At 34.6% G+C, this 19,427-nt stretch overlaps 1 protein-coding gene across 2 annotated transcripts in view; it reads right to left on the bottom strand.

The window, feature by feature from the left end:
* Window positions 1-17,455, bottom strand: part of LOC123523842 (peroxidasin-like) — a 74,050-nt gene extending 56,595 nt beyond the window's left edge. For both annotated transcript variants that reach the window (XM_045301562.2, XM_053539502.1), the window contains exon 1: window positions 16,768-17,455. In XM_045301562.2, the coding sequence (XP_045157497.2) occupies window positions 16,768-16,940 (173 nt within the window). In that variant the 5' untranslated portion in view covers window positions 16,941-17,455. The remainder of the gene's footprint in view (window positions 1-16,767) is intronic.
* Between the last annotated feature and the right edge of the window lie 1,972 nt (window positions 17,456-19,427).

Genomic DNA, 19,427 nt, shown 5'->3' with positions numbered 1-19,427 from the left:
ATGCTGAATATAGTGTAACTTTAAATATATTTACACGCCGTAACTTGATTATGTTATTTAATAAAATATGTTATCGAACTATCTAAACGTTGAAATATAATTCAATCATTAGCGCAACAGTATTCTACACGTGTAATATCTGTTTTCATAACTTCCCTAATTTCTTCAAGAGCTTTGAGTTTCATTATATGAAACAGATGCACATTTTAAATTTGGATTTTCGGTTAATTGAATTGCATGGTGTCTGACATAAAAGTGTAAAATTGGAGGCAAAATCGTGTGTAGAATACTTTACTTCTTCTGTACTTTAGAATGACACTTTGCATTGTTTAAATGTCAATATAAGGTACTCGTTTATTATAAAGGCCACTTTCAAAGACTTGGATGGCGTGTAGCTTTACGGCACAGTTACTTAGAAGGTGGGTTCTTGAGCTGAAGTAACATCACTGGTAACAACCCTTAGCCTACTGATGGCAAATGATTCTGCCTTTGCGACCAGTGTAGACCAAAAACAGCCTGCACATCTGTGCATTAATAGTGCATTAATAGCTAATGGTACTGTCCAAATTAAAAGATGAACAAATTCATTATAGAAATTTAGCAGGGTAAGGGTTAAATCTTACTCAGTCTGTCTATTATTAAAATAGAAACAGGTGATATCCTAAAGTCACCCTAGTGTGTTGTTCTAACGTAACCAGAATCAATAATGGCAAAATAAGTCAAAATCTATGCACGAATGTACGAGCTGACGCAATGTCTGGCCACGGTCACTTTTATCTTCTGTGGAAGAAGTGTTTGCCTGAATGTTGTATGGAATATGCTGTTCTGGAGAAAAAAAAAACTTTGTTTTTGTAGGAAGGTATTTACTTTAAAGAGGTTTCATATATAGGTTTGTACCAGTTGAATATTTTGCCTCGATTTATAAAGATTACTTGTATGCTGAATATACGCTATTCTGCAGCAAAACTGAATTCTTCGTTATAGTGGTACATTGTATACCAATTGAGATTTTGATGACTTAGTTAAGTAAGCTATTTTAGGCTAATGTAGCTTTCTAAAGTTTTCATTTTGATTTTGGTAAACAAGTAAAATACAGGTAAAGTATTATGCTTATCAGCTAATACCTGTACTAGCACATGGTCCCTATTTACCAGATATCAAAGTTCACATTCCTTCATAGCAGGAGGTATTGTTAAAGCTATCAAACTTTGAAATGTTGGAATATTTTAATATAAATTACATAATCTTACCAAAAAATTTGTAATTACTTAAGGCGCGTAAACATTGGAAAGGTAAACAATTGACCCTGGCATCGAATGAAAATATTGTTGTTAACTTTTGTCCGTCTTTAATATCGGAAATATATTCAATAAGTTATTCCGGGCATGTCTGACTACACTTTATCTCTTGTTAAATACACTTATATCTCTATCAAATGTTTGAACAAAAGGAACTGGCGCACTCAAGAGGACATCAACTGTATGACCTGAGAGCACGGGGGCAATGTCAAGTTATTTGTCGCTTATATCGAATATATTCTATTTATTCGGGCATGTCGATACACTTTTCTCTGTAACACTTTATCTTACAATTGACAAGATGCGCACTCAAAGGAATCACTGTATGACTAAGCACGGGCAATGAAAGTATGTATCTAGAAGCTTGATGGTACGAACTAATTGCGTACCAGATCAAGTAAATATAGACCATTAAATCATTGATCGCGGCCGATGATCATATTGAATAGGTAAAGTATATGCGCGCTGGGGAAAATATTTCATGATGGACCTGTGAATTCTTTACTTATGGGTGAAACAGGTCTCATAAGCGCAAATACGACTAGCTTCTACTGATTATAAAACATACCGTACGATTTGTTGTGAATTAACTGTTGTTGTACTTTTAGTAGTTCAATCGCCACCCTTGTTTAAGTGCAACATTTAAAAAACACGTTTTTTTTTTCATTTTCAAGTAATAAGTAAGTAGACTCGCCCAGTTTAATCAATCTAGACGCATAATCTAACTCTATACATAGAGCGCCTACTTCACCCGATTTACATTCGGAACATTTTCACGCGTTTCGGGCTTTATCGTATGTTTAACATGGGATTTTTGAACCGTCCAAAGATGTTGGAAATGTTTGTCTCATTGTTTATTTTTTTTTTTAATAAAACTGTTACTGCTTTCATTGTCTACCACTTTTTTCCACCCTTGCCTGAAAAAACAGTAATGAGTTTGTAGACTGTTCAGACAATTGTGCTCTGTTGAAATTTAACCAAACACAAGTTTACCTGCATAAACAGAAAGCATGATATGTCACCATGCGCGGATCCAGACGGGGGGGGGGGGGGGGACCGGGGGTCCGGACCCCCTCTGGAAAATCTTTAAAAAAGGAAAGAAGACAAGAAGGAAAGAAAATGTTTTTCGAAAAAGACAACATTAGGACTGCAAGTAAAGTATATGTGGCTGCTGCTACATACGACCCCGACATAATTCATATTATTTATCTAAAAGAAACTAAGAATTTTACCTTCAAGAAAGCTTGATTTTATCATTTTCCCAAATTTAACAGGTAAGTCCATAAAACTGTCCCAGAATGCAAAAAATGAAGCGCTAAATTTCAAAATTTCCAGGGTGTGTGTGTGTGTGGAGGGGGGGGGGCAGGGGATCGGACCCCCTCTGAGAAAATTGGCTGTGTCCGTGCATGGTCACTATACCTGTCCAGTACTGGACATTATGGTAAACGCTTCTTTCCTGCACAAATGACAATTTCGCAAATTCTGTCCGGTTTGTACAAATTTCTGGCCGCGATAAACCATTTGACTTGTATAAATGTTGAATATGGCAGATGAATGCAGAAGGAAGCCGAAGCAGGATTGATGTCGGGAAGTTTGTCCAACATTTCAAAGTTACCGAAATGGCAAAAGTTATGCTTTAAAGTTTTACCACAATAAACTAATAGTTAAAACGTTACATCCCATAAATTTGTTGAATCAAATTCTGACTATGTATGCTAGCTAGACACACACGTAGCAAACAAATCCATATATACACTGATGATTTGGCTGCCATAAAAAAACCTACTTTCCTTCTTCTTCTCTTGAGAAGGAACACTTAGAATTGGCACGTCGCATTTGACTGAGTAACTGATCTCGAAAACTGTTGTCATTATAAGCTGGCCAATCAAACTCCGTTACCTTAGAAATAACTTATTCTTCCTAACTGAGGCGACTCTCTGGCTGAACGCGCTCCGCGTATTACATATCACTAAACCTGAGGATGGAAAAGTGGCGTTGTTGAAACATGTCAAACATCTTATAAGTCACAAAGGTTAACATACGTCGTTACCTTCGAGTGCATGGTCAATATGTGAAAACAAACCCAACTGCGACCTTTCATTGTGCACAAAAAAAAATCACGCATGGAATGCCCGGATGTGACACGAACGAGATCTAGGACAGATACTAAAAATAGCCATGGATTACTTGATTACCACTATGTTTGTTGTATGCGAGGACGTAGACTGTTGGCGCATAAAATCACTACATTACGATGTTAAACAGAAAAAAATGAAGCGAATATATGTCAAGAAGGTAGAATGGGATTGTCTTTGTGCCCAATCCTAGGGTTCCACACACTAATGACCAATTTTTAAAACAGACATGGCAACCAAATTTTTACAAGATAATCATTATTTATTTATATAGATGTGCCCTAGAAGGAGCTGTTGCCATGCTTTAACTTGTACTTTTGATTTATTTTGTTCCTGTCTTATAGCTACAGTCAATGGTATCTTTGTACTGAAGCTGTTGTTTCTGTTGTCTGCGTTTGTCTGTCCGTACGTTTGCGTTTGTCTGTCCGTACGTTCGTTTGTTTGTTTTGTTCTCCAATGAACTGACTTGGTTACCTCGTAATCATTTCTTACATGTACTTTGCTCAGGACATACGAAACATAGTATAAAGTGTGTTGTTGCTTTTTCAAATAAAATAACATGAAATAAAATCATGTTTATTGTTCAGCATTACCATAACTATGCATTTCAAAATAAACTTGACATAAACTAGAACTTTTTATTAAATGCATTCTATATCTTTTAATCAAATCATAACTGAAAAATGATATTTTAATGAAACGAGCATGTTTATAATTGATTCACAAATAGTTTTCTTCACATTTTAACTGAAATCAATGAAAATTGTTTACACTTGAGCATTCGATTTCCGATAACAAACAACTGTACTTACTGATTACAATGGGGTGTTCTTACAAGAAACATTATAAAAAGCGGAATGGTTTAGTTATACGGTTTCGCCCCATGTGCCGGAGGTTTGAGGTTTGATTTCGATAGGACCGGAATATCATCCTGAGCTACTGAATCCCTAAGCAACACTATTATTCCACATAGTTACCCGATATACGCAGTTAGAAGTTGCAGTATTTTAAATGCTATGGACTTATTGACTAATTATATGAGCCGCGCCATGAGAAAACCAACATAGTGGGTTTGCGACCAGCATGGATCCAGACCAGCCTGCGCATCGCGCAGTCTGGGCAGGCTCATGCTGTTCGCTTTAAAGCCTATTTGAATTGGAGAAACGTTAGCGACACATGGACCCACAACTCGATTCCAGCTGTCTGGATCAGCTGTCGCACACATATGTTGTTTGTATGACGGCTCATATGTTGATGAGTTCGTTCGCGCGTTCCGGTAAGCATGCGAATTGAGACTTTTCTTTTTCTAGTCAATGATATTTATATCATGATATTCAGTCTTTAAAGACATAAATGTACTTTAAGAACCCATTGATGTATTTTTTTTTCAATTTTGTTTTACAGACAGTACGCTTGCTTATAGGGATTCAGCAAAATGACAGTACGGTATTTTGCAATTTTTCGTCCTGCCGTGTTGTCGTTTTGGCGGGGGCGAAAGAACAGTACAACGGCAAGAAAGATAAATTAGAAAATTTCATTTTAGCGAGCAAAAGAACGCTCTTTCGCTGTTCTTTTCATTGTTTCGTTGTCTGTAATCGCCGCCAGAACAACAGAACACAAAGACTTTTAAGTTTAGGGCGTCATTCCGGCCTGCTCATATTAAACTGTCGATCTGTCGTTTTGTCGCGCTGTATTTGATTTGTACCGTACCTGGGCGGTTTGTTTACTTCATTGCAAAAAAACTGAATGCATAGCATATACAAAACAGTCTTAAATATCTCATATCCTTTGCAAACTATCGGAAATAAATCGAACAGATAGTCTGGTGTCTTTATTTTCATACATGTATCCTACAAAATGAAATCTAGCAGCTGTTTCGGAAACATAACTCCTTCAAAAACTCGCTCTTTATTTTGTTTTCACCAGTACCAATGCCACAGGTATCGCTCATGTTAACTAACTGGTACTAGTGTCTTGTCTTTAATAATATGCCAAACAGACAAAGCAAATATTTGCCGTTTTATCTGGAAAAAAAGACAACCTCGGCTGCCTATTTCTTTATTTCTCATTCACTTTTTTGCAGATTACACATGCAGAAGTCTCAACTTAGCGTTTTAGATACTTAATTTCTTGTTTCAAATTATTTATACATTACGATAATTGTAAATTAAACGAATACACCCAAAGAAGTAAGGCGGTTGGTTCTAAGAAACATGTGCTTTAGGTGATTAAATGATACACTACACCTATAATAGACACACGATATATTGTTTGGTAATAATAATGTTCACGAAAAGGATACGTAATAAAGTTTGGGGCATACATCAAACCTATTAGAGTTTGCATGTTATTAATATAATAGTATCTGATGTAAAACAGTTTGATACACGATAAGATACAATACTAGAGTCTGCTGCTACGTAAAGAAGGTTTTGGCGAATAAAATCTTTTTCTTTTCTTCTTTTTTGTGTGTGTGTGTTTTTTCTTTTTGTTTTATATTATATTTTAAATCATCTCAAAATATTGCTGAGACTATGCAATTTGTAATAAACGCTGGAAAAAACGGCAAAAGTAATTTCAAATTCAAAGAAATATTTGAAATATTGAAATACATAGTTAAAAGAAGACTGAACTCACATTAATTTCTTTTTTGTCCGCGAAATATTAACAAGTTGTTGAAACGTTCACATTGAAAATTACTTTGTTACAAAAACATCGCTTTATTTTCAAAATCTATTAAATTCTAGATATAACTTTTTTTTTCTTTTTTTTTCATCTTCATCAAAGGGTACGCTATCATAAGAACATATGCATGATTTCATATCTTAGATCATATCTACTGTATATTAAGTGCATAAAGTCTCGATAAAAACACTTTTTGTTATAAAACATGTCTTAAACATTAATTTGTTACATTAATGTTGCAAAATTTCACAATTGAGAGACTTTTAGATTTTTTTCTGCATTAAAATCCCACTCACACTGATATTGAAATGTGTTGTCTCGAAAAGATCACGACAAGTTACATGATTGTTGGCGTATACTAGTAGACATCTTTATACGACACGTTTCTATACTTTTGCAAAAGAAGGAAGATCCTTTGCACAAATTATTTCACGTACAGGCGAACACGTCAGTGGAATAAAAATCGTTCCACAAGCCATCTGGACATATTGCGAACTTCTTTCAAATAATTCTAATTTATTAAGAATCGAACCAACGGTGGCGAGGAAAGAGAGTTCAGGCCACTGTCAAGCTGTGAGTATATGAGAATGTTTTGTAATGAAGAAATGTTTGGATTTTCGGTTTATTCAATTGAATGGCAATCTGACTAAAGTACATATCCTATTACGCTACGCATAGGATCTGAGAACGACCTATTCATTGCCTCGTTCTGACGACCCTTTCGCTAGCCAATCAGAGCCTAACTTACAACATCCTGCAAATCTACCTGTAGCCTTGACTTTTGATATTTACAATTTTTATGTCATATCGTATCAGATAGCCGGTTAGCTCAGTCGGTAAGCCACTTGCTTTGTAAGCGAGGGGTCCCGGGTTCGAGCCCTGGAATGACTGCACATTTTTCTTACTCTTTGACATTCGAACAAGTCGTCTGATTGGATAAAATAAAAATAGCAATACTGGAAATCCAAAATATACAGAAGACGAATGTGAATGGGTCGTTCTCAGATCTTCGTTTAGAAGATCAAGTACTTTAGTCAGATTGATTGAATGGTGTCTGACCTGGGAATTAAGCTGCGTAATAGTTTATATAGATGCACCTGAGTTGAGCCGGTCTGATATTTTTTTTTGCGTAATATACAAACATTAACGAACTATTTATGACAGTTTATGTAGATTTAATATGATAGTGTCAGATTATATAATATGAATGTTAGATGGCATTTGGTGTTAATCTGCATACATTAGATTTATCTGTTAGATGTTGCAAAATGGAAATACAAAATGATATTACAGATGTTCATGGACGCTGCACAAACCAAGCTGATATGAATTTTTTGTATGCACAAAGAAAAACTTCCCTTGCGTCTGAAAGAGAAAATTGAAATAGCTCCATTTTATTAATAAAACATGCATATCCATCATTGAAAAGGTACACAAAGTTAAATCCAAGTATTACAACATATTGCAAAAGCTGGTGTAAAATCATATTTCGGTCGATTTACTTCATTTAAAACATCGATTTGTACTTAACAAGGGTACTTTTATTTATTTCAAATGCCAATAAGTACTTTTATACATTAAAGGCCACCATTTGTTATAAATGTAAGAGAACTACGTACTGAAAATATACGGTGGTGATTTGGTTCAAGAAAGTGTGTCTGAATGGCCTGTAGCAGCCTCATGCATATGATTGTGCAATTCTAGAGCCGTTTTCTTGTAAATGACCACTGAGAAAAGCACGGTCGAAATTCCACTGGTATCTAACCTGTCGCCTTTCTGATGACAGGACAACCCGACATGCTTAAAGACCCGCCACAGAATAACTGTAATGATTGTAATTACTTGCATGACAAAACTTGAGAAAAAAACAGTATCTAGGTAAACTGACGTCAGCGTATATCATATGAGTGCAAGACAATAATAAATTATGTTTAATGTCTAAATATTTTATTAAATTAATGCAGCACTAATCACACTACTTGATGTAATCAGCTTAGTTTAGACCAGACTTTGTTTCTACAGTGTAATTTATCTATACTTTTTAAAACTATACCGAAAAGATATTGACTGAATAAGTTAGCAGATGAAGTTGTGTAAACATATTAATTCGTGAAGGACATAAATTGTCAAGCTGTCATCTAGAAGTATACCTGTACTATCAAAATGATTTTCATAACGTTTTTGAGGTGGGAAAAAGTAGGTCACTAGGTTGTGGTGGGTCTTTAACCCAATTACTCCATCATATACAATTACAACATGCTGTTACTAAAATGTTTACTCCAGTTAAAGGTCCAAGTCTATCGTTATTGTCAAAATTATTAATAGATATGCGTGAGTTCATGTAATTGAAAGAGGAATAAATGTGTTCATTTTACATGATATTTTCCTTGCAAAGAAATGTCCATTTACACAGGAACTGGTGAAATTTGCAAGACAATATCTGTCAATGTAGACACAAATTTGTATTCCAAAGCGTCGTTCTGCAGAAAACAAACATATCTGTAGTAGCCTTTAAAATTCATGATGACATAATTTAGTAAGATATTTGTCAGCTAATAAAGTTCTTTCTGCTTCTGGTAAACAAAGAACAGGTAAAAAGATTATGCTTATCAGCTAATACCTGCACTTAAACATGGCTCGTATTAACCAGATATCAAAGTTCACATTCCTGCATAGCAGGAGGTATTGCTACCAAACATTGAGATGTTAGAATATTTTAATATATATTGTGTAATTTAAATTATTATCATAATGGACATGCTTGATTCTGCCTTTGCGATCAGTGTAGATCATGATCAACCTGACATCCGTGCAGTCTGATCATGATCTGCACTGTTCGCCATTCAGTCAGTACCTTTTTCATAATCATCCATTTTAAGAGTTAATGGTACGGTCCAATTTGAAAGATGGACAAGTTCAAACAGAAATTTAGCAGGGTAAGGGTTAATAATAATTCAATATTCTCGTCATGACTGCAAAACCTAAAAACTCAAAAGGTGTATTTTATATTCAGACAATTGAAGAATATGCATGTATTATTTTCACTAGAGTATGGATGGTGGTTGTTATTACTGCCTCTTTAACAGCTTTATCTATTTTGAAAAAAAATAGTTAAAGCTGCCTACTTTTTTACTGATTAATGGAAGGTAAAAAAATCCTTAATAACCTCGCAAAATGTTTACTTATAGGAGTTCACCATTTAAGATCTAATAAATTAATTGGAAAAGCAATATTATCTTGATCGAAGTTCAGTAAGTTGGGGTGAATGTATGAAGTAAGCTTCTTAAACGATTTCTATTAATGTGTCCTTATTCGACCTTTCTTTGTGTGCACGTGTTCTCATGCGCAAATTTGCGGTTTTCTTGCAAAAGAATAAGCTTAACTTATTTATTACTATTCGTGTTTTATTCGATAAATAGCTGGATCGGGTAGACAGACAACAAACAACAACCCTGCCATAATCAGCTTTGAAGATTTTTGATTTGTATGTTTATTCAAAAGGATTGTAAGTAAAAAGAGAAGGAATTATAATAAAAACAGTAGACTATTTTTGAACGCGTCTTTGAAGCCTAGATTTATAATTTATTTCCTTTTATTATCGATTTGCCCCAGTATGAACAAAGTCATTTATTTTCAATTTAGTAACAAAGAAATCTTTTGTGATCTGTTATAAGCATAAAGCGATCAAAAACTCCTAAAATTCGATGATTTCTGTGTTATATACGCCGTTTTGATTCGTAACATCTGGGGACTTGAGTATTAAATTTTCTCTGATCACCGATTTGAAAATTCCTTTTATTGTGAGTAGCTAAACACTTTTGATATTAAAGAAATTTTCATTATACATTTTAAATATCACATTCTCGTGTATTTTCATTCAGTAAGTGAGAGAAATATTACTTATTTGCAAACAAGACATTTTTAAATACGAAAAATGAATTTGTCACGAACATTTCAATACTCTATCTATTTATACTATCAGGTAAGAATGTTTAATACATTTCACAGTGCAAATTTAGATTCTTTATGACCACCTATTGATATTAAACATATTTTCTACTTAATACTTTACGTGGATGAAAGGCATACAAAAAGTCATCTCTTTAAGTTTGAATATTGAATTTTAAAATGCACCGTTTCAAATGTGGCCAGATAGATAAATTAGTTTTAAAGACATTAACAGTGTAGCGAATGTGATCAGACTTTAGATGGTGTACTGTTTCACATTTTGATACAATTTTATGGGCGAACATTTTGAATGTTTCTCATTGCAGAGTTGGTGCAGCCGTTCTGCGCATGCGCGGAATTATTATCAAATGGAACGCACGGCAAAAATACTCATTTTTTTGCATGTCCGCACGCATTTAGTGTATAATGTGCATAATATACTGACTAAAGGTTAGAGTTAGAATCACCATGGTTACAAAATATATACATTTAAGGTATTTTTGTTAAAATTTAGTTAATCCGGTATATACCGGAGTCTGTAATATATCACGGGTGCACCAACTCTGTATATAGTCACAGCCGAACATTTTGTGTTTTTTTGTTAAAATATCTGATACGAAGATAAAGAATACAACGGTCTGTTTCCCAAAGCCTACTGATGTCAGAGTTTAAACTTAGGTGAAAGGTGGTTCGTGATAATCATAATAAATGTGTCTATTTTAACTTTTAGACGACAAGTATTAGTATCTGTTTAAAAATATTCAAATGTCAGTTTTGTAAAAACGACAGTGTCGAATGGTAAAAGTAGAGACCTATAGCACTCCGTGTTATATATACTCTTTATTTCCACTTTTCTTTTCAGTAATATACATTTCAAACACAACATAGATTACAGATGAGAATGAATATAATAATGAAGCAAACAAATCGGTACACAAACAATATAAAATGTAATGAAAGTATTAAGGCCATCGTCACCTCTTTGCATTAAGTAAGTTATGCTTAAAGATATAAACCAAATATAACCTCAGTTTCATTAATTTGCAATGATATTTGCGTTTTATTTACCTATATAGTCAAATTTACACCATTAAAGATGAAACACGTAAAGTGTGTATTGTAAAGCAGAGAAGACAAATAAACAGTTGCAATCTACAGACAAATAACAGTCATTGGTGTCTGCCAAATGATAATATGTATCACTACCATCCATGACCAACATTCCAGGCCCAGACTAACAAAATCTGTTGTGATCAAACATTTCTTAATTTTCGAATCTTAACATTTTTTCTGAAAATACGTTTTCTGTACAGAGCCACCAACAAACCCCTGTTTTAGAGAATAGAAATGCTAAGTGGAAAAAAAAACTCTTCTGGAAGTAAAATCAAATACTGAGGTTATCAAAGCTGCCTTACCATTGGTCAGAGCCAAACTTAAGCCCGGAAATAACCAATCAGCTTGTAGAGTTTTGAGACTGATTATTTCCGGGGGTAAAACCAAGGGACCAATCATCGTATTGCTTTCTACGTCCATTTCAGCATGTAGCAGCCTACACATATTTTTTTCTTTCCTTGTATGCAAATTGCAAGTGTGTTTAAAGTGAACCTGTTAGCTTTGTTTGAAAAAAAAAAAACAAAGAAATCAAAAACTCCAGGTGTGAGGAAATTCGAGGAAACCTGTTCACGATAATGACATTAAACATATTTCCTCTTCAGACATATGTAACAATGATTGACGTCTCTATTCATAACGGTATCAGAGCTCGTGCTGAGCTACCGCTAAGCAACTGGTGAGCTCTTTCTAGGGAAAAGTCATCGAGGTTATCCTGTAATGTATGTCGTCAAGTTTTTTTTCTTTTGACTAAAAGCTCATTTATTAATATATATTATTAGTGTTTCCCATTTTGATATTTAAAGGCGTAACGTAAATGTGCCAACAGGAACCTCGGCTGCAAACACGATGTTTTATGTGATTTCTTTTTCTTTAAAATAACATTTTAAAGTTTACAAATTTCTAAAACATTACGATTTGTGGGTATGAAACAGCAGGTGCAATGATGTATGTACATCTACTTTTAACATCTACATGTACGTCTAAATTATATATATAAAATACGATTTTTATCAGTTGAAGATATCGTTTCTAAATGTCATAACGGTCAACACAATGGACCTGACACACACATAATTTATCTTTATTCTTTCTTTGAGATACTGGGATATGTTAAATTTGGAGATATGTCCCTACACATTTTTCCTAATCTCACTCTAATTTGCGAACATGTAGCAATTGATCTCAATTTTATAAAATTTCCAGACTTCATCATCAGCAATCTACACTTCCTGATTAATTTATTTGTTTTTGTAATGCATTGTTTATGCAAATGAGCGACCTGTTGGTGGGAAAACTGAACTCCGAGACTGACAGCTTAATTAATATTGATCGCATATGCATTTATAATTATGTATGATTTATCTACGTCAAGTTGGGTCTATCAAACACTTATCATGCTGGACATGACAGATTCTGCCTTTGCGACCAGTGCAGATCATGATCAGCCTGCACATCCGTGCAGTCTGATCACGATCTGCACTGGTCGCCATTCAGTCAGTATCTTTTTGGTATGCACCCCCTTTATAACAGTTAGTGGTTCTGTCAAAACTGAAAGATGGATAAGTTCATTACAGAAATTTAGCAGGGTAAGGGTTGTTGGATCGGTAAATGATATACTTGTACATTCTTTTGGGCTGTAGTATCTGTCAAACAAATAGAAAGAGACGGTCACTAAAAAAAGGTGGACAAATATGCACATCGTTATACTCTAACAAACATCATCTTTGCAGTGACAAACTGCATTTTTATTGTGTTTTTTCCCCAAAAGTTTTATTGACTTATTACTACTGTTGGGTACAGCGTTTGTAAAAAGAAAAAATCACCGGGAACCAGCATTTTTTTCGGCAGCACTGTACAGTTGTATACTGGTGGTTGGTCAATAATGACTGCATGGCTAAAATTATGCAGAGAATATAGTCCATAGATCAGACGGTGTTCAACTTCAAGAGTAACTTTTTATTCAAAACATCGAACAGTATGTCTGTATAGCGTTAAACACTGCATCCTTTCGCCTGGCAGAGCACGTTCTCACACAGTAGTTTAACGCGCGACATTCCGGAAGTCCACAATTTCGTTTTCTCATTTACACACGTTTAAAGGCTGCAGCCGACATAAAATTTAATGGTGTCATGTCAAAATTTGAATGATAATGCACACGGTGACATTTTAAGTAATACAATCTTTATAGGTCAATCAATACAAATTTTGAGTGCATTTGCAACTTGTTATATATGCTGGTTGTATTTATTTACAGGTTATAAAGAGTACAAACTTCTATCGTGTGCAAATGAATATTTTCCTCTAATATGAAAATAAGTTTGTCAAAATAGTTTCATTAATCGCCTTGTTATCTTTATTTTATCTTAATCGTGTCAATAAAGTAGATTAGTATAACATTATTCTTTTTGAACGCAAGACTTAGCTGACAACCAGGCTATGATTTATTTGACAGCGCGCAAGATTATGAAAATCATAGGCGGATCAAAAGTCAATAAACTAGAAAAATTATCTACCGTACCATAACTAACTGCAGTGACTTTATTAATGCAATTTTATAGATTGTTAGATGGTTTCAACTGTAGAAGATTATGTAATTTTATTTTGACGTACACGAAGTAGTGTTTAGCTTTTAAAACAAGCACTCAAAAGCAGGTTTTGGGCAATGTATGTCATAATTTAAGAAAAATCATACTTAGGAACGTTTGTAAAGCAGGCTCATAGATCCAACCCTAAACCTTTAAGAACAGATTACAGGAGCAACATTAAAGCATCAGACAAAGCAGGCTTAAACCTAAGAAAAGGCAGTCTAATAAATCCAATTCTTAAACCCCAGACAAAGTAGGCCCACACATCCAACCTTAAATCTTTAAAGAAAGCTGGCTCATAGATGCAACCCTAAACCCTAAGAAAAGCAGATTCCTAGACCCAATCCTTAAAACCAAATCCAACACTAACCATCAAATAAACATGCATCTAGATCCACCCTAAACCCTTCAGTCAAAGCAGACTCCTATATCCAAGCCTTAAACCATTCAGTCAAAGCTGGCTCATAGATCCCACCCTTATCCTTCTTACAAAGCAGCCCCCTTAATTCAACCATAAAGCCTCAAACAAAGCTGGCTGGTAGATCCAACTCTTACCCCACGAAGCAGGCTCCTAGATCCAATATTGACCATATCAGACATGTCATGTCCCTAGATCTATCCCTAAAGTTCCAGACAAAGCAAGGTCCTAGATCCAACCCTTATTCCTAAGGCAAAGCAGTCTCCTAGATCCTATCCCTTACCCCCAGTCAAACAGGCTCCTAGATACAACCCTTATCCCTCAGTCAAAGCATCTGCTAGATCCAACCCCTTAACCCCAAGTCCAAACAAGCCCTTAGAAGATCCAACCACCTTATCCCTGCAGTCAAAGCATCTCTAGACTTCGAAACACCTGTACCCCGATCAATAAGCGGCTACCCTAGATCCAACCCTCTATTGTCCATTCGCAAAGCAATCCTAATTAAAACAACCATATACCATTCCAGACTTTGGATCCATGCTGATCACACACAATGTTCTCTTTCTATACGATATATATTAACTACTGCAGAAATTACTTCACAAATAAGCGTTACTATGTTGGTAAAACATACTTCTGTCTCTTGTTATTATAATAGGTTTGTATGTATGTATTATGTCTGGTCTGGCAAAAGTACAGGTGCTTCCACGTTAACTGGTATTCAGAAAACGTGTTCGTACAATTTGTACATGCGTGTACAAAATCTCGTGCCTTTAGTTACGGAACTGTAAAAACACACAGCCATGTATCAAATTAACTACTTTTCAATCATCTACAAATATTCAACTAAAAGGATTCAAATCTCTATTTTGTTCACTTTATGTTGAGTTTTCGCCTTGTTGGAACTGGCTGTGTACAGGGGATCGTACCAGTGCCATAGACGATGGTACCAGTACCCTGAACATCCGGTGGGTTATACTGAATTAATTAATAGATGAACAGTATCGATCTAAAAATTTCCTTTACCGGGTTTCAATTTTCCGGGGTGGGTGATTAAAGTAACGACACCCGAACTTGCTGGATCCAGGCGTGTCCGTTTTCTCACTAAATAAAGGCACAAGGCCTTTTAAATTTGTCAGTTGACGGAATTTAGGTTCAGTACTAAATCACGATACAAATGTCAGTTAACTACATGTATCAACATAATTCAGTCATGTTCCATGCTGCGTTACAATTGAATAAATTTTGACATTCAGACTGATTTTATCAAGTACTTTTTATCATGACTTTTTTCTACCATTTAGATCAATGGGCTATCAAATTTTGTGCAAAAACATTTGAAATTCTCAAAATTTTATCAGCAAAAACACGCAGCCGAGATTTGCATGAGATGCCGATAAAAAAAGGAGGAAAAAGTTTATTTTTGCAAATTACTGAGTCATGCCACAAGCATTCACCCTTGTGCTATTTTTCATTAAATTACCCCCTCAATACCTAACTTAATGAAAGCAGACACATTATACGGCTGTATTTAACCCAGGCCACTGATGCTCTCGCTAATTACAGCTAACCTGGAGCAGAATAAGCGCAAATGATGTTTTAAATCCATCAATGTCAGCATACTCTCTCCTCTGTGTCATATATAACTTTATTCATTAAATATTCAATATAAAGCTGCATTTTACATGTGATGAAATCCACCGAAGCATAATATTTTATCGTTTTTATAAAGGAATTAGAAAATAGCAAGATAATCTTTAGTTACGTGAATTTATGTTCGATGCATAGACATGCTGAAAAGCTATACATTTATTATCAAATGTAGGAGTATTGAATTTTCAAGATTATTTTTTATCAGGCTGATATCGCGGTCAAATTTACTGTATTTAATGCTGGGACCTCCGGGGATGAAGATTGCTACTGTTTCCTATAGCAACGTTTTTGGTTTGTCTTTGTCGAACTAATTTATAGTCAGAACGTGTCAATTTGAATGTAATTTGTCTGGTTGATGTTTAAACTTAATTATCTGTTACACTATGTTTTGACGGTTGTATTTAAACCGTTCCGCGATAAAGTGTAGCAGACGACAATTTTAGTTACCCGCTTCTACACCCATTCCCCCAACACACAAACACCCCTCCGACAATATCCATCAAGACTGATTGACATTCTGACTGAAATTTGGTACATCTTCAATAGTAACAAAGCGATAGTACGATCCGTTGTATTTTGATAAAACTAGAACGTAAACAATAAACAAAAAAGGGGTCTTTATATGTTGATTACAAGCCCATGACTTGACCACCAAATAAGAGTAGCGTTGATGCGAGTATATTGTTCACAAAAGCCGGTGCTGTATATTATTCAACACTAAAGTGAGAAATCCCAGAGTCTTTTGATTGTAAATGTACGTACGCTTTTCGACATACCGTCTAAACACACAAAGTTATAATCCACCCGTTTATTAAGATTTCACTATCATTAATATCACTTCACTCGCTCGTAAAATATTGATTGTACATAAAGAGGAGTATGTAAATAAAACTTTGGGAATTTTAATATGTTATGATAAGTTTTATACTTACAAGATTGTGGTCGTCCTTGGCACAGCCGGAATAGTTTCCAGTTGCAGAAACATGCACCTGACGGTTGTGCCGTAGCACTGACACCGGTCCGGGCACTGGGCTCGAACCGCGTACATAAGACCGTATAACACGGTCAACGTAATATAGCATTTCATTACGTTTAAGCCGCTCATATCTAATCTTAAAATCTTCGCTGTTCCTTAATCCTTGTTTAGCCTAATCACTTACACTACAAGGTGTCACTTTGTTAAAATGAAATATTTCCACTGTTTTATAAATTTCCAATAATTTCCAATAAATCCACACTTTCAAATATTAACTGTTTACAAATTAGAATATCATAATTTCACATTTATCATTTTCTTATCTCACAATGAACATATTCCCTCAAATTTTGAAACAATCAAACAATAAATACACTCATCCACCTACGATCAGTAAAAATCCCCATGTAATTACTTAAACTCCAGCAATCGCTTTATCTCCAACATTCCGCTCTCTCCTTATTCGCTGCACGAAACATGCAAAATACGTCTCTTTATATTACAAGCATTCTAGATAATGTAACGTATTCTCTCGGGGTCTTAAATCCATAAAACTACTCTTTCATCAAAGAGAAATGTACCCATCGAGAGTACACGGACGTACTGAATTTAAGCTGTATGAATTTCACGCTCGCCTACTATAAATATTATGAATCATCTTCAAACGTTTGTATGTTTAAAACCGATTGAAGTATACGAATGTCAACTACTTTTCCGTTAATCCCAACAACATCTACTTTTTGGACATTATATCTCATGATTTAAACACGCATTTTTTTCTGCTGAATAGGAAAATTTTTAAAAAAATAATTAAAATACGGAGCAGACTTATTTAAGGGTCAAACACGGTCAGGCCGGTCAGAGGCTAATAGATAGATTCGAGATGGATTATAAAGACAAAATCCAGATATACAAATACTGCTAACAATACTGTACATGTTTGATCTAATACTTAGGTATTGACATCCAAAGGATCCACTATCATAACCGAAAGGGAAAAGAGATAAGAAGGGTGGTTCAGTAAAATACTTAAATACGTTAAGTGTCACTTTGGACAGGTTTTAATGTCATCTTGTCCATTCTATTAAAGAGAGTACGCGCCGTTTAAGGCTTTATCATTTCTGCACCTGAAACGCTTGATTATAAGGGATGTTTTGAAAATAAAAATTATTGGACGCCACGAACGTTTATTTTCCACATGCCGTCTTTTTAATAACATTTTTGGTTGGATGACCAGGTCATTTTTTCTTTTCATTTTTTGTCCATTTAACGTTGAAAAACTTTTAATTAAAGAAAACTTTCTTAAACCTGGTCATTACAACCCAAACTTGTTTTGCCTGTAATGTTTTTGTTACGCGTGTCGAAACATTTTCTTTGATTTTGCCGGTATTGGTGGCGGATATTGTAGCCTTTTGACAGGGAACCGAAGTTGATAAAACATGGGGCGGTACTATTTCTCAGATCTTATCTGGACTTTGACAGGCCAACTGACAGCCTTCAATTACCTTCATAAAATAATCATAAAATACAATAAAGAAAACATATCGTCAACTAATATTAGACATGGCTCTTGTAAGAGTATCCAATAATTGTAATAAATTGCATTCTAAATATTTCGGTTCTAAATTCTTTCCCTAAGTCGGCGAAATTAGATACCATAATGGTCATCATGATCATACGTATAATGAATTGAAACGCGACATGTTTATTTATTTATTTATTTATTTGTTTATTTATTTATCTATTTATTTATTTGTCTTAACATCTATCCAAACATCTATCAATCCAGCCAAACAACTAGTCCGTGCCTGTCCGTCCGTCCGTCCACCAATATTTACACGTTATTTACTTTCAGAGATAATTCATTCACATTTTCTGCGGCAGACAGGCCTGCGAAGTTGTAACGCATTAATTATAATTAATTGCCTAAATATCTGGAAATTCTTCAAATCCTCCCGGACTAATTACATGCATAAAATGTAATAAACGTGAAACAAAGAAAGTGTTTTGATTCTTGGATTATTGAACCCTGCTGACTCATTCATGATCTTTCACATCAAGTCCACATTACAACGTGTCATAAGCCCGGGTGTCAAGTGCCATATTAAAGAACTGGATAGATAGTTCAATGAACGCAAAAAAAAAAAGAGAGAAAAAAATCTTTTGTCTTAATTATCGTGTAAAATCAACCAAGATTTATTGAAAGATTGACAGAACTTTGTTCTCAATAGCTTTAAAACTGATCTTAATACCAACACTACCAACAAAATACATTCTCCTGCAGTTACTAAATATTGTTAACTTTGTTAAGTGAGTGAGTTTGATCTTACGGCGAATCGACACAAAAAAGTTATTTAAATAGCGCCAAAAACTTGGTACTAAAATTGTAAAAAAAAAGAGATTTGTTTCTAAAGATTCATTGATGTTTTACATGTTTCATGCCTTCTGTCAGTTTTGTTTCTGATTAAATCATTGTTATTTTTTATATAATTTACATTAATTTGATATAAGTGCTATCAGGTTCGGATTAATGTGTAAATAAATATATACTTTACAGTTTAATTTAGATAGGTTTATCTGCCTAAATGAGTATTCTATTGGAAAAGAAGATAGCGA

Source organism: Mercenaria mercenaria, chromosome 3, assembly GCF_021730395.1.
Source record: "Mercenaria mercenaria strain notata chromosome 3, MADL_Memer_1, whole genome shotgun sequence".
NCBI lineage: Eukaryota > Metazoa > Mollusca > Bivalvia > Venerida > Veneridae > Mercenaria > Mercenaria mercenaria.
This window is presented reverse-complemented; position numbering and strand designations above follow the sequence as displayed.